Genomic DNA, 15,716 nt, shown 5'->3' with positions numbered 1-15,716 from the left:
TCCAGCAGGGCCCAGCGAGAACAGCGAGAAGCTAAAATCAGCCCCAAATTTCAACAGCAGCCTGCCCGAGGCACACGGCTTCCCACTCCTGCAGCTGGGTACGAGCGTGACAACCGTGCAGCAGCACTGTCCTCCTGCCGAGCTTTACAAGAGCCATTAAACTTGGTGTTCGTGCACCAACCGGGCCCAGCTGAGCTGTGACGAAGTCCAGTGGAAAAAAATCTGCTGCAGCCTGAGACAGGAGAAATTCCAGGCAAGAGGAGCCAAAAGAATAAACAATTTGGGAATGCAGCACCGAAAACAGCACTGAAACTATTATATAGCCTCATATAAATTGATGGCTGACCCTCATTAAGACCACCAGGCCAGACGAAAAACAGAGCCAGGTGACTGAAATAATTTAAGATATCGAAAAACGCATGAAGAACACCAGAAAGGATTAGAAAAGCTGTAAATGAGTGAAAAGGAGAGGAGTTGATCGAAGTGGCCCAGGGTGGGTTGGGAAGCGCGGATGTGAGCTGGGCGCCAGGTTGGCCAGACGGAGCCAGCGCTCCGGGTGCATTAGCACGGGAACGACCCCGAGCTACCAGACCCTTGCAGAGCCCAGCTCGGCTAAGGGGACGTGGAGGTTTTCTCTCCGCTGGCACGGCCCAGGGCACCTGTTAAACACAGGGAAGTGGTGCCCTGACAGCCACGGTCATAGCTGCTCCGCACCCTGAAAGGTGTTAGGGAAAACACTCCATTGCAGCCCAGTTTCCTATGGAGATCACCCAAACTGGGACTGGAAGCTGGCCGCTGTTAGAGACGAGCGGTTGGATGGGATGGATCCTGCTCCGCTCTTCTCCCTCCACTGCTTTGTTCCTGCCCCCTCTAGAGGCTGGCAAGCTGCATGGTCTCCCAGGAACCTGGAGGCTGGAGAGGCTGGAGTCGATGGGGTGGATCTAGGCACCTTGCACTGCATCGTGCCATGGACAAGTGCTGGAGGAGACACGAGGCTTTCAGCAAAGATAGAATAAAACGGGATGCAAAATTGCTGCAATGCAGCCAAAGGGAGCCCTGCGTGGAGGAGCTACACACTGCCCACGTGCCCCCGGACACGCTGACTGCGACCGAGAGCTGTGCACGCCGCTAGCAAGAGCCTGAACCACCTGCAATCCCAGATCGCGGAGCAGGGTTTAAAGGACACTTCCATTCACAGTGAAATCCTTGCACTTCAAAGAGCGTAATTACACTAACGAACTCTTCCCTCATTGTGCTGCTGCTGCACGGCTGAGTCCTTTGGCTGGTTTACAGTACATTTGCAGCACTCCCAGCATTAAGAGCATCTCAAAGGCAAGAATAATTAGCGGGAACATGTGAAGTGAAGAGAACTGAAACATAGGAAAACACAGAAAATGAAGATGGAGGAACAGGTAAAGGTCTCCAGGGTACTGCCAAGACCTGCAAGAGGAAAAGAAGCTGCCTCCACCTCTTACACATCTGCTTTTTACTGTCACCTTGAAGGATCTTGTTCCTGGGGACACAGGAAAGCCTGGCTGTCTGAACAAAGACACTGCAAAGCCATTTCGGTCTGTGGGGACATGTGAGGAAATGCAGCTGTGTCTTCAATAACAGAAGTTGACAACCAGTGGTGAATAGATGAGTGATCATGGCTGCAGCCATCACGGCGAAGGATCTCATTTCAAAGATTAGCCAATGAAGGCCCATTCATATATCCATGGCCCATCAAAAAGCTATTGAGGGAGCATCTGTCATAAAACCATGATGTTTTTAAATGCTTGAAGAAGGGCACGGTAAAAATAAGTCTACTCAGCTCACATACTTTCCTCTGAGTGACGTGATTCTTGCAATTCTTCAGTAAAAACAAGTAGTGGAAATGACGGGTGGCCAAAATACGTGACCTGAGTAGGCTGAGGTTTGTTTTTCATCTTAGCGTAGGGTTTGTTCATCTGCTGGTTTTTCCAAGTTAGTGGAGTAGGCACAAAAGCCTGTGGCAACGAGTGCCGTGGGGTGGCAGGGAGTGCAGAGCTCCACTGCGCTGGGCTCCGTCTGCTCACGAGCCCGGGGTTGAAGCCCTCCCTCCAGGACGCAAACACAAAGCTTCTTTCTGCTTTCTGATGCAGCAGGGAAAATACGGTCATCAACAGTACAGGGTGTTGCAGAACCGCCTAGAAACCAGGGTGCCTTTGCCGGCAGAGCTGGGGACCCGGCCCCAGACGTGCCTGATGGAGCTCCCGAGCAGGTCAGGGTGGGTGACGTGCCAAAGCCCCCTGAGCTCCCACGGCATGAGCAGCAGGCTGAATTTCAGGCCAAGTGCGATGCGCTTTGCCAAGGCAAATAGGGAAGCGCACTCACCACCAAGTCAGTATGACTAGTTTACTCATCAGCACCAAACCCACACTCTAAGTTAAAAAAAAAAAGATTACATTTAGAATAAACTGAAAGAGAAAGTCAAGCTAAACATCATGGCTATTTTATGTGAATGACTCCAACTCATACCTTCTTCCACTCGCTGGCAAACTTGTGCTTATTTGGGTTAACAATGTCTTTTCCTTACATACAACTACACAACTTCTCTTTGTACCATTTATTTTCTGCAAGCTACACTGGGCAAAGCTGCCAGGCATCCCACTAGCACTTTAATGGGTAACCTCTCCTCCTGTCCCCATCACGCAGTCTCCTGCCCAACTGTCTCTTTGGGCAACAGCCCAGCCTGCAAGAAGCACAGAGATGCAAAGGGCAAGACCACTGGTCACACACAGATCTACTTTGATATATTCAGTACATCGAACGCATCTCACATGCATTAGATTGATGCTCCTGGAGCTAGAAGTATGCGTTTAGGCCTTGTCTCCCAGCAGTGCACACCATACCCCCTTTAAGAGGAACTATAAGGTCTGTGTGCAGCTCACTGGTGGTGGAAAAGACTTTGCTGTGTGGTGCAACTTCACGTTTATAATTTATATTAAATTGTAATCAGAATTAAATTTGTCTTTTCTCTATAACTTATATTTAGTTGGGCTGAGGTATTTTCAAAACTTATTCTGCATTTGGGTGAAAAAATTCATTGTGGTCATATATATGCCAAGGTAAGGTTCCTCTACCTAAAGGTTTCACACCAGAACATGCAGCTTCATACCCAGAGTCCCAGCCTATGGAGGAGCTGCCTATATTCATAGATTTTAAGCCTAAAACAAAATAAAGATAAATGTTTTAAAAGTATCCAAGCATTTTAGAAAGCTAAATCTTTGTTTCCCTCAAAGAACACCTGATTTAAACTCCCAGATTACATCTGTTGATCAACATCTAATCTGGCCCCTGGATTTTGTCCAAGAACTGTATCTCCTGCAATCACAGACCTATGTGCAATTTCAAACCGAAAGAATGACTCACTTGGGCAGATTCATCTCACCTTATTTGAGCTGAAAGCATGGCATCTCGGCTGAGCCGGTCGCCCAGACTCCCTCCACTGTCACTGGAGAGAGAGGCATCTCCCAGGGGTGACTCAATCCAGCTGTTCCAGGAACGAGACCTATCTGCTCCAGCCGCCTACCTGGAAAGGCTGCGAGGTTTTGAACAAGCCCTTCCAGAAAAGCAGGGGTGTGTACAGCATCTAGCGCAGCAGACTGATGAGGACCTTAGTTCCCTCAGGGAATAAAAATAGTAAGAAATATTAAAACTAGGTGTTTTCACAGATAGGCATCAGGACTCACAACACATGAACACTTAATTTCCTGCTTTCAGTTCACTATCAGATTTTGTACTTAGGTTAGTGGGGTTTGTTAAGGTTTCTTTTTCCCCAGAACACGATTTTTTTTTCCTTAACCACAGTACATTCAGCCATGACAAATGCGGTTGAAAATGATTAATAGGAAGCTGAGGGATTCATCTGAGATTGACAAAGATTAATGTACATCTTATTCTTATCTGTCTTCTTTTTGTTTTCTTTCTCTCTTCCTCTTAGCTACCTAGACAGCTTAGATCGAATTGGAGCTGCAGACTACCAGCCCACGGAGCAGGATATCCTTCGAACCAGGGTCAAAACAACTGGCATTGTAGAAACCCATTTCACATTCAAAAACCTCCACTTCAGGTGAGTCTAAAAGAGCATGGTGTGGTAAATTTTCAGAGCACGTAATTGTCACAGTGTTTTCCCATAATTCACAAAGGAGAAATCATTAAACTGCTGTTTAACTCATTGATGGCTTCCACTGTAGAGGATGCTGCATTTCTGGGGGTCAACAACATGAAATGTCTTGCAATCCTGTCCTGAAAATCACTACGTCTGATAAGTCTATGAAGTCCTTAAACTTCACTGTACCTTCTTCTAAGCCAAACGACACCTTCCTGTTTGGACACCCAGTATGAGATTGGTCCCAAGTCTGATGAAGCTTCATAAGCTTAAAAATATTTGGCCAAACTTTTTCTCCAAAATAGGCCAGTCATGTAGTTAACTCTATATATTGACACTCATGAAGTCAGCCAGTAGAGAGAAGAGAGGATGGAGACAGAAAGCCACACACACAGTATTTAGAGTATGTAAACCTGAAGAAAGCACAGGCTCAGCCTCCCCAGATCCTTTGGCACCCTTCGGCACTGCCGAGGCTCTCCCACGAATATGCAGATCTCTGGTTGTTGCTGCTCCTCCTGTTCCTCCTCGGGCTCCAGACCTTGGAGGAGGAGGCTGAGCCAGCAGTTAAAGACCTGTTGCTCTATGTTTGGAGCCTTCCAAGGAAAGTTTCCTCTTGACCAACGAAGAGCAAGCGCTGACGGCTCCTCTCCTGTGCCCTAGGCTCTTTGACGTTGGAGGCCAGCGGTCAGAACGCAAGAAGTGGATTCACTGCTTTGAGGACGTCACGGCGATCATTTTCTGTGTCGCGCTGAGTGGCTACGACCAGGTGCTCCATGAAGACGAAACCACGGTGAGTGTCAACTGGGTCTTGGAGGCCCCAACACTTCTTTATGGGATACTGCATAGCCAGCAACCGCTCGGAGATCCCCTTAGGCTCGCTGTGGTCTTAGCGATGCGCGTTTGTCAATCAATCCCACCTTGACTCTGAAATCCTGGGGAGATTTGTCCTCCTCCATACCCTTCAAAATCAAGTCCTGCACTCCCAGGTAATGGTTCCTTGCGCTGATAAAGTTACAGTGTTTTTTTTTTCTCCTTTCTAGCTGACCTGCGTGTTGTCAAAGGGTGTTAAAGGGATTCTATATCCAAAAAGAGAGCAGATGTGGATAGGTGGGCTTTTAAAAGAAATTTAAGGAAACAGTCATACCGTGGTGCAGAGAGGTGTGAGAGAGGTGTGGTAAGGCCACATGTTCCTGAGTCAGATTCAGGCTAGGAGAATAACCTATTTCTTCAGGCAAAAGAAATTCATTTTCATGTGTGGTGCTGGAACCATTTGATTCCTTAGGTGATTTGCTCCAGAAGAGCATTTGTAACTTCCTACTGTGACATTAGGCTCCAAATACCATCTGGAAATAAAGTTAGTGAGGACCTGTGCACTCCCTGATATTAGAGGGAGTGCAATTAATGCAAATGAATTAAATACACAGAAAAGATGCAAGAAGACTCACTGCTATGATTTCCCCATCCCGTGTGTCATTCAGTGTGATGGGAACATGGACTTTGGGGGAGATGGGCTAACAACAGCTGAGGCAAGCACCCGGTCGCATTTGTCTAGCAGAAAGGAATCAAAAGCCATTCTCAGACTTCGGTAATTATTTCTCCTGTGCCTGGTATGTGATAGCATGAAGGACTTGCTCCTGTCCGCTGTTTCTGTGTGAGGCCCTTGCCTTTATTTGCCTGCTTGTAAAGACATTAGATTTGCAGAAAGCTGTTGATGAGGAAGGAATCGAAGGAATGTTTGCTATTAGTTGTCAGTTGTCTCCTCCCAAAGAGGCCGGTGGGGCTGTGGTTTCTTGCCTCTCCCAACCCAGGTTTCTGAGCTCTGGCTAACTGTTTGATGAAGTCACCTGTTTGTTTAGGTAATTCTGATGCCAAAATTCAGGATGTTATTAATATCCCTCCAAATAGCTAAAGAGACTGACTGAGACACCCTACGCCCTCTCATCTTTATTTATTTATCTATAATCCTCAGCTTTCAGCTCCCTGTGACCCTGCCCCTCATCTGTTCAAGGATGTTCAGTCCTGTAGGATTCACTGGGGAGGAACCAAAATCACCTGATGTGATTTGAAGAACCCAGCCATTAACTCAATGCTGCACACTTCTGCATCTGGATAGGGGGAAAATACCCAGGGCAGAGAGCAGAATTATGCAGGGAGTGCACAGACCCAGGGGGTGAAACACAGTCCAGCAGTCTGAGCAGAGAACAAGGCACTCTTTACATATAACCTGAGCTGTGACACTCACCCGAATCATGAAACCATGAAGTCCCTCACCCAGCACCACCCTGACAGCCAGTACCACCCTGATAGAAGAAGATCACTAGCAGGGAGACTGCCCTCTGCAGTGCTCTACCACAGAAAGCCGGCTTTGTGCAACTCCGTCTTTGCTTTTGCATCAGGAAAGCAGGCTGGCGTGTACTTATCTGGCGCAGCGCTGACATTTGATTGCTATTTCAGTCCCTGTTCACAATGCGTTTCTGGGGATGCTGAGCAACAGGAGGGCAGAGGCAGATGCTGTTCATTTACACATTCCATCATCGCTCGGGGAGAGGAGAGGATTCGGCGCAAACACCGCCAGGCCTGCAGGACGCCCCCGCCTAACCCAAATAAACAGCTCTGAGCGCGGCCAATGCAAATAAGAAAAATGACAGTGTCGGAGCTTGTCTGCCCTATTATATCCGCAGCACAAATGGCAGGTGGAAAACACAGCGCCCACAGACTCAGTCCTCTGCCAACTGAAGCCCCTATCATTCAGCGTCCTCCCCAATAATATGGTTCCTCTCCAAAAAACCAGCAGTAAAAGCAGCATCTCTTTAGTCAGCTGATTTGCCGTCTGTGTGTATCAGTCACATCTGCTGGCTCTAATGACGTAAATCAGCTTTTATTGCTTCTCACTTGTAAAGCACAAAGACGAGGCAGCTAAGAGAGTAAGCTAGATTCTGTTCCTCTATCTTCATTTTCTATAGAAATGCTTACTACGTGCCAGGCGCTTCCAGCTTTATTAAGCCACTGAAGGTTTGGGGGCTGCGCAGATGTCTCTGTGGGTATGAAAAGACTTGTAGAGCCTTTATCGCTGGCACGGATCCACGAGATGGAAAGAGTCTCACTACGTGCCGGATTCCCAAGAAACGCTTGCAAAGCTAGTGTTTAGAGAGAACAGCTTTTCCTCGTGACTTCAGCGCCCTGTTGACAATAATCACAGGATTTCACAATGGCATTTGACGCTTCTCTAAGTCAAACGGCACTCGAGGAGGATGCAACTGCAGTTCAAATACAATCAGCCTTTAGCACAGAGCAGGGGCTCTCCTTGCTAAGCTCAGGTTAACGCCAGGGCGTTAGGAGCAGCACAGCAGCAGGGGCAGCTTGTCACACTGAGATAAGCTCACCAACCAGCTTTACTGTGAATTTCTCAAACGGGAATGAGCAAAGAGCTGGTTAAACAGGGCCGGGTGAACAAACACTGATCTGCCCCTTTCCTTAGAATAAAGCAGAGCTGCAAGCTCACCAAGTTTTTTCTTAGTGTACTGCACTGTTTTAAAACACTCGGCACCCATCCTCCTGCAGGGTCCACAAAAGGGCTGCTGTGTGCGAAGCCCGTGCTCGGTAAGACCAGGTGCTCTTTCATAAGGGATGTCTGTTCTCTCCAGTATCTTGTCACAAGTAACACCACCACAGGAGCAGAGGAAGGCAAGTACTTCTCTATGTCCAAGTCAGAAAGATGTAAATAAACCGAAGAGAAACTTTCCGCATATGTGATTTCTAGGCCCATATACCCGTAAAGATCACGCTTTTCATAGTAACACCCAGTCCTTTTGGATCCAGCGTCCCGCATTGCCCCAAACACCCTCTTGCAATGCTGTCAGCAGATCTGACACCTCTCTCCTTGTGCCTCAAGGCCTGGCTGAGGGTAGTGTCCATGCCCAGCTCTCAGGGGAAGAGCAAGAAACGTAGAGAGAAACTCAGGCAATGCCTTCAGCATTCCCCTTGCTGCCAGATACAGTACACAGCCAGAGCTCCCAAGGCAAATCACACACTCTGCCCACCCCATGCAACACACAAGATGCTGTCTCCAAGGTGTGAGGGGTCTTGTAGATGGTAGGATGATGCCTGATGATCTGCCTTGCCTAGTCCACCACAAGGACTCGCAGGGCACCCTGCCATGCAGCAGTGCGGAGTGCTTGCACATGGTGAAAATGTCCTGCTGTAACTGACCAAGCAACTCAATAGATTTTTTTTGCATAATGAGGCTATTCTGTCTTACTGCGGCTGTTTTGTGACTTATTTTTGTGTTTCGTAAGATGAGGTTATAGGGGGAAAAGCCAAGATGTTTTCAGATCTGTAATCAGGGAGGAGAGAAGGGCATCAGTCAGTACTTAGTAAAGCTGGAGAAGAGGATGACCAAAGGCAGATTTGCATTGTTCCTTCTAAACGTTTTGAAGACACCAGTGGCATGGGACCTATCATGGGAACTCAGACTGTCCTCGTTCTTCCTCACAAGCGCAAAGGAGCCAGGCCAAGAGAGGGAGATGTTCATGATGCATTTTGCTGCCTCTGAAACTAAGATATTTAGGTCATCCGCAGCTAGCCAAGATATGGAGGTATTGTTCATGCCCTTATTCCTGAACACGTAGCAGGCTGAAGGCATTGTGCTGTTGACTCTTGATATGCATTAGTGTTGGACTGTTAGTTCATATTTCATTGCATGACCTGGTTAGCGTGCTCTTTCCGATATCACTGGGCAATGAAAATTGAATTGCAGCACTCAGAAATTTCTGTAGGAGTGACAAAGCCAGTGAAGTAGCTTTGGCATCTTAGGAAATATAACCAGAGGGAGAATGAGGAGTTTCTGTGGTTACAATAATGGTCCATGTCCTTATAGTGTGCATGACAGCTAGCACTTAATTACCAAGGAAAACAAAAAAGATTGCATCAATTGTATGTTGCAGAAATAACCAGGTCTCATCATGTGCTCTGGTGAAAAAACAAGATGGTTTTTGTGAGAGTATTACTGCCTGGGCAGAATCCTGGCTGCAGCAGCCGTTCTCCCTTGTGCTCAGGAGAAAGCTGTTGCCCCTCACATCAAAGTGACACAAGCATATTTTTGCAATGACATCTAAATTCAGCTATAAGCAATTCTGTGCTTCTCATGCTGTGTAGGAAGAGATAACTGGATTTCTAATTTTTATGGGCAAGTGGTTATCCCTCTGAAACGTGGCTGGTGTGGCTCCTTTCCTTGTTGGAGTCAAAAGCATTTGCAGGTGCATGGATTCAAAACACCGATTTTGAAATAGGAGGTGGTATTAAGAAGCCAGTGTTTCAAGAGCCCTTCTTTTACTGAATTACTGATACACCCAAAATCAAGTTGGACAAAAGCAGTACAATGGATCCAAAAGCAGATGAAATAATTTATATGGGAAAGGTATAAAACAGAGTTGCATTTAAAGCCTATCACCTGATCCATCGTTACATGGTTAGTAACTCCAAGATACCTGTTCAAGAAGTAGATGTGGGAGCAGTGTGCCCAGCCAACAGCACGGCACCGTCTCCCTCCTACAACTCTGGGATGTCCTGAGCAGCACCAAGAGGCTCTGAAAGGTCCCACCCCTCCGGGCCTGCAGGACACGAGGTGACAAAAGACAGCGCTGTGGGGCCACGAGCAGGAAAAGGGAGGATAGGAAGAACTGGAGGGTTTCTCTCCGACCTTCTGCAACATGACAAGAGGGAAATGCTTCCATGGGAAAGTGTGATCAGGGAAACGGGCAGAAAACACTGCAGGGAAAACATCTTTAATGCTTCCTAGCAGAGCAGACACGTCTGCTCAGTCACAGGGGCAAGGGTGCTCCGGAGAGGGGGCCCTAGTGAAGCCTGGGGAAGCTTTGGAGGACCAAAGGGCCCACCCCTACCTGTAAATAAAGCTTCATTTCACTGTGGATTTACTGGTAGGAGGGGGATTACTGGGGGCTTTAACCTCTCCTCACCCCTCCCTTAGCAGCAGCCTGTCCTTTAAAATGAGGGAGCACCTACCCTGGACACCGCCTGCCCCTCCAGAGCAGGCAAACGCCCTCCCGTCTCGGTCAGGACCGGTCTGAGCTGTTGGAGGTCTCCTACCAAAGTCTGTTGAATGAATAACTCTTAGGAAGGGAAAGGAAGACGGGAGACAGGGAGGCATTGCTGCTGTTAGCTGGTGCCAGCACCGCTCGTGTGACTGGCGGAGCTGCTCTGCTCCGTGCGGTTTCACTGCATTTTCCCACTGTAGGTTTCTCACTAACCTGGATTTAATTTTGCACCACTGTTAGGGAAGAGGAGTCCTTGCTCTTGAATAGTATCTGCTTCTCCTTAATGACGGAGAAGGAAGAGGTAGGTTTTAAGACCAGAATCTTTCCCAGGCAACAATAAGGAAAAATTAGCAGAGCAGTGGTGGATTTTACTCAGCTAACCAGCAGAGCTGGGGAAAAAAAGAATCATTGTATACAGACCAGAAAGCCAGGTCAGGGAACCTTACAAAACTTCAAAACTTGCTGCTGGGATTTGAAAGGAATAGAGGATTTTTATAGAAAATGTCATTTTCTACAGTATTGGTTTCTGCCATGTGTATATTCCGATTAAGACTGAACGCTAAGAGCCACTGTTTCTTGGGAATACACTGTCATTTCCTAGCAGGTATCAATGCAAATTAATCAGACTATAAGGGAAGCAGAAGGATTTCTGTAGGCTGCTTAAATAGTCTTGCTACTGCAGAGACGTAGACTTCACCTAGCTGTGAAGCCCATCTCAGGAGAAAGCCTCAGCTCCTATGGCCAAGCCAATGCCGAGGGCACCCGTCGTGCTTCCTGCGTAACGCGGTGGTGGTGCACGCTGCTGCTCGCCCCGCTCGGACTGTTTAGCTGTGTTACGATGCTGGCGAGGTGGAGCGCGGTAAGTACTGTAACAGCCCGCGACACACAAGGTATCGGCTTAAGCCACGAGCACCGTTCGTGCCTTTCTCCGTGCTTTGGTTTTAAGTCATCAGTAAGGATGATAAAGATGTGCCAAATGTTCTGTGAGGGACCCTGCTGAAAACCAGTTAATTATATTTGCTTTCTGTTCCCCTGACCATCCTCCACTTCCTTCTCTTCTCCTCCCAAAGGGCTTTGGGTAGCCAACGATCACCCGCATAAAATCTTTTCAGGTGTCCACATGGCGACAATTTTGATGCCACAGGTAGCAAAGAGGAGCGTTACTCTGTGGTTTCTACATCATCCAGCATAAAATGAGTTAGCAGAAAAATATCACACAAACAAGAGGCGTCCATATAAGCTGGTGGCTTGTTCTGTGCTATGGCCCGCGAGCAATAGCCCTACCCTGTCACTACCCAATGTAATATTTACAGGTATTCAAAAGCGTATTGAGTTTTCCTTGCAGGCTAAAGCTGGGACATTAAGACACCTTCTTTCTAGTGTCTTCAGAGCCCGGGACAACTAACGAGACCCAATAAATAAGTGCATTTTTATATTTGTACATAATCACGTCTTCCCTGTGTATCGTTACAATACGTGGCGGAGAGAAGCTCATTCGTTTCACGTAAGCAAAGCGTGTGCTACATGGTGCGGCGGATAGCATGCGTCCTCTTCCACTCTAGGTCTGAGTGGATGTGTCCTTCATCCACAGAGCCGCTTTTATCTAAATAAAACGTTCAGCAGCTGCTAATGTATATCAATGAAAAGGGAAGTGTTAATCAATAAAACACTGGGCTCAATGATGCTGCCAGTGCACGTGCAGGAAACGGAGCGGGAGAGGGGCGCGAGCCGCCGCGGCAGCTAGAGGAGCCCCCCGCCGCTCTGAGTTTCCAAACGCAGGTGGGCCGCGCCGCACCCGCCGCACCGAGGACTTCGGCAGCGGGACTCGGCAGCCCTGCTCTCTCTAGCGTATCTCCTGCGCTCATTGTAACATCTGCTAGTCTTGTACGTGCATTAGCGGGTTTGGGGAGTGCTGTCCCAAGGAGATGCCACTGGGAAAAGCCAAGGAAGCAGTCTGGTCTTTAACCCGATTTGCCTTTGATACCCCCATGACTCTTGGGTGTACTTCGTCCTCGCTACGCCTGCTCTCTGCTATCCCGTTCCTGGTCGGGAGATGGCCACGCGACCGGCGCGCGCACTCCGGCTTCGGCCTCTCGCGCCAATCACCACCAAGCTTCAGCACCTTCACAACTTTTCCTCGGCCGTCTGACCTTATCTAGCCAAACAAAGGCCAAAAAATGAGCATTTGAGAGACCCACCAAATTTGGCAGGTATGAAGCTTCTCTTGAACCGAGAAAAAAACAAAACAAAAACCGAGTTAAGAGTTGAAAGCAGCAGGGAACATGACGATTGGTTGACTTTGCCGTGAGCTCTTTCCACCACCATGAAACCATGTGGCGGACTTTGCAACTTTCTAACTGGTCCTGTTTTCATTCCTTTTACCTCTCTCCTTTCCTGTGTCATTTTTTTGCATGACCTATAACCAAAAAGCTGACTTCTTGCTGTGTATGTGTGTTTGGACTTATGGCTCTTCTACTGGCAAGTAGCTAATGTTCTTCTGCAAGGCATGAGCTAACATCGATGGTAGCGGGCTGACTCGTAGTCTGGTTGTTCTTAGATGCCCTTTGTTACTTTTTTCTTCTTCTTCTCCTTCTTCTTTTTTTTAAAAAAAAAACAGATTTTCCTCCTCCTTTTTCACTTTTTTCCCCTCTCTGCCAGACATTTTTTGTTGAGCCATCTTCAAAGACAACCACACTAAAAAAATTTAAAAAATTAAAAGCCCAACAGCAGACAACAACACTAAACAAAATAACAAAACCACACAAAGGTCACGGCAAGGTCATTTCCAAAATTATGTCACCTTGATGTCTGCTTCCAACTCTGGATTAATTCAAGGATCTACCAGTCCTTGGTTAATGTATCGAATCAATTGTGTGCCACATGCACTCGAGAAAGTTAAAAAAAAATAAAATAAAATTATGAGAACTTTTTAGAAAATCTGCATGAGCAACACCAACACTAGTTCTGACCAAAGGGCAAAATAACTTCCCATCCATGCATGGTGCATGATGATCTATGTGAGCTGGGATCCTGTAAATTATACGTTGTGCAAAATCAAAACAGCTCTCTATAGTTAAATGCCCTTAAGTTACTAACTGTATGTCAAATGCCATAGGGATTGCATCTGTGTACATATACGTTCAGCTGTATTTATACATAAATTTATTATGTATATTGTAGCTTTTCTTTTTTATTGTTTTCCTTCTTAATTTAGTTGTTTTAGATTTCCCTACATGTTGAACATCACAGAGTCGCTGTCTCTGGCCTGACATGTTGTTTCCTTTCTATTGCAGAACCGCATGCACGAATCACTGAAGCTGTTTGACAGCATCTGCAACAACAAATGGTTCACAGATACATCTATCATCCTCTTTCTAAACAAGAAGGACATATTTGAGGAGAAAATTAAGAAATCGCCACTGACTATCTGCTTTCCCGAGTATACAGGTAATGAGGAAGCCGTGTGTACAGGAATGCGTAGCAAGGGGATCAGCTGGCTGCACAGAGCATCTCCTGTCCAGGCTGTGACAGTCAGGTATCGCAGGCAAAGAGGCTAAAGACTTCCAGAGGCATAGTTAGCACTCCCACTGGCTTCACTGCAAGTTTAATTTCAAGAAATACTATAGGATCAGCCCTACCACCTTCCGATGGCTGTTTAGTGGCGCACAAAGTACGTAGATGACTTAAATGCAAGTTCTTTGCAGGCAAACAGCCACCACCACTACTCAGGGTACCTGAGCTTGGCCTCACTGGTGGCTTCAACATGAAGCCACCGCCTGCAGATGTGGGGCTGGCATCACAGGCTATGTTGCAGCCTCAGGGCAAGCACAGTTTGGCAGAAGCAGCATTGCTTGTGAGGAAATAACACCCACATCACTCAGCAATACGGCCCCTCTTACAGGTCTTTCAGAAAGATGCAGTGAGCTTAACCATTACCAACGGGTCACTGGGATCTGGGAGATGGAGGGGATAGAGGGCACTGGGTTTGTTAGGCTGCCCACAGCCAGACACTAGGTTTTGCCCGTGACAAGGACCACTGTCCCTCCCGCATGCTACGTGCCTGCTGCGTGCTGAGAGGCTGCAGGCACAACCCTCTGGCAAGCAAACGGCAGGTCTTACCGAGCACGTAGGCTGTCACAGCCACGCACACCATCAAACCTGGCTCCTTCAGCTCAAGCTGTAAGAAGTTCATCACGTTAGTTCCGGAGGCCCCTGGTTTCATTCTCCAGCTGTTATTGAAAGAGTGGGCACCGCACTGACATCTGCCCCATGCAGACACAGCACAGCCACAGCACAGCCATGCCCCGAATTTCGCTGGGGAGCAGGAACCACAGCTATAACGATACTTGAAGAGCAGAGCAGAGGCTCCGCAACAGGGCAGTGCTCCAGGAGCCCCCGTTCGTGCTGGCTGCCTGGCATCTGACCTGCTGATGATGGGAGTACATCACCCATGCAAAGTCTGCAGCTGCACCCCGCTGCTGCCCGCTGCACCTCACTGTCTTCCACAAACCCTCATTACCATTCGGAGACTGCATAAAAATAAACTTTTATCGTCATGAATTATTTAAGCTCACTGGAGACATCCAGATGAATCAAGCTGACAGACAGAGAAGCAGATCTCTTTGTCAGGAAACATAGTTGTGAACCGGGAGTACCAAGAGTGTCACATTTCTGGGCAGGCCAACAAATTATTAACCAGAGCTTCCTATCTCCGAGCACTTGATTTTCACCGTGAATAGGCAAGAGCAATCCATCATTGCTCCTTTGGGCTGAATGGCAAATGAACATGGAGCTGAATGACTCCGGCTGAATTCAGCAGACCATCTGTAGGCTTCCTCTCCAGGGAAGGCTGGGATGTTTGTCACCAGCAGCACATTTCAGCCATCTACTCATCCCCTTGGTCCAAACAGAACCAAAATATTCCTGACACGTTTGCCTAAAAACATCTAATAATGGAAACTTCACAGTCTTTACAGTAGAAAGCTCACAGTAATGCTAACCCCAAATTTTTCTGCTTGCAAATTAAATTGCTGCTCGCCCTTCTTTGGAAGGCTTGTGGAGCAGCTAATCACTGTCCTTTTTATAGCAGTGCTTCTATATACTGGAAGATTGTTCTCATACCCTCTTCCCTTTTCCCGATGGAACAAACATGCATCTTTCACTCTTTCCTCATAGATCACATTTTGTGGACCCAATTTTGTTAATCTTTGCTGAAGTCCCCCAGTAACTCCACTCTGAAATAATATTCTTATGTGTTTCCCAAGCTGTCCCAGTGCAAGAAATGAGTTCACCAGGGAAGGCAGAGCCTCATATACACACAGCCAAGCACTCCGCTGACTAAGCAGAGGAAAACAGGTATAGCTGAAAGTTGTCTTTGGAGCACTTCCGTCCCAGGCTAGGAACCAAACCAGTCCTCGCTAAAACTCAGAGTGCCTCAAGCATGCTCTAAATTTCACTAACCCTCAAAATGTCATTCTGGAAGCTGAGAATTATCAAAGTGTAAGGGACTGTCCGCAGACCTTTTTTCTCTT

The 15,716-nt window shown here is 47.4% G+C and overlaps 1 protein-coding gene across 2 annotated transcripts in view; it reads left to right on the top strand.

Moving 5' to 3' along the window:
• Positions 1-15,716, top strand: part of GNAO1 (G protein subunit alpha o1) — a 163,562-nt gene that overhangs the window by 127,564 nt on the left and 20,282 nt on the right. Inside the window, exons 5-7 of one of the 2 annotated variants that reach the window (XM_064519460.1) lie at positions 3,965-4,093; positions 4,793-4,922; positions 13,479-13,632. In XM_064519460.1, coding sequence (XP_064375530.1) covers positions 3,965-4,093; positions 4,793-4,922; positions 13,479-13,632 — 413 coding nt within the window. The remainder of the gene's footprint in view (positions 1-3,964; positions 4,094-4,792; positions 4,923-13,478; positions 13,633-15,716) is intronic. The other variant, XM_064519459.1, reaches the window with a different exon arrangement.

The sequence above is a fragment of the Dromaius novaehollandiae genome, chromosome 13, assembly GCF_036370855.1.
Source record: "Dromaius novaehollandiae isolate bDroNov1 chromosome 13, bDroNov1.hap1, whole genome shotgun sequence".
Taxonomy (NCBI): Eukaryota; Metazoa; Chordata; class Aves; order Casuariiformes; family Dromaiidae; genus Dromaius; species Dromaius novaehollandiae.
Note: the sequence above shows the minus strand (reverse complement) of the source record. Positions and strands in the feature narration are given on the sequence as shown.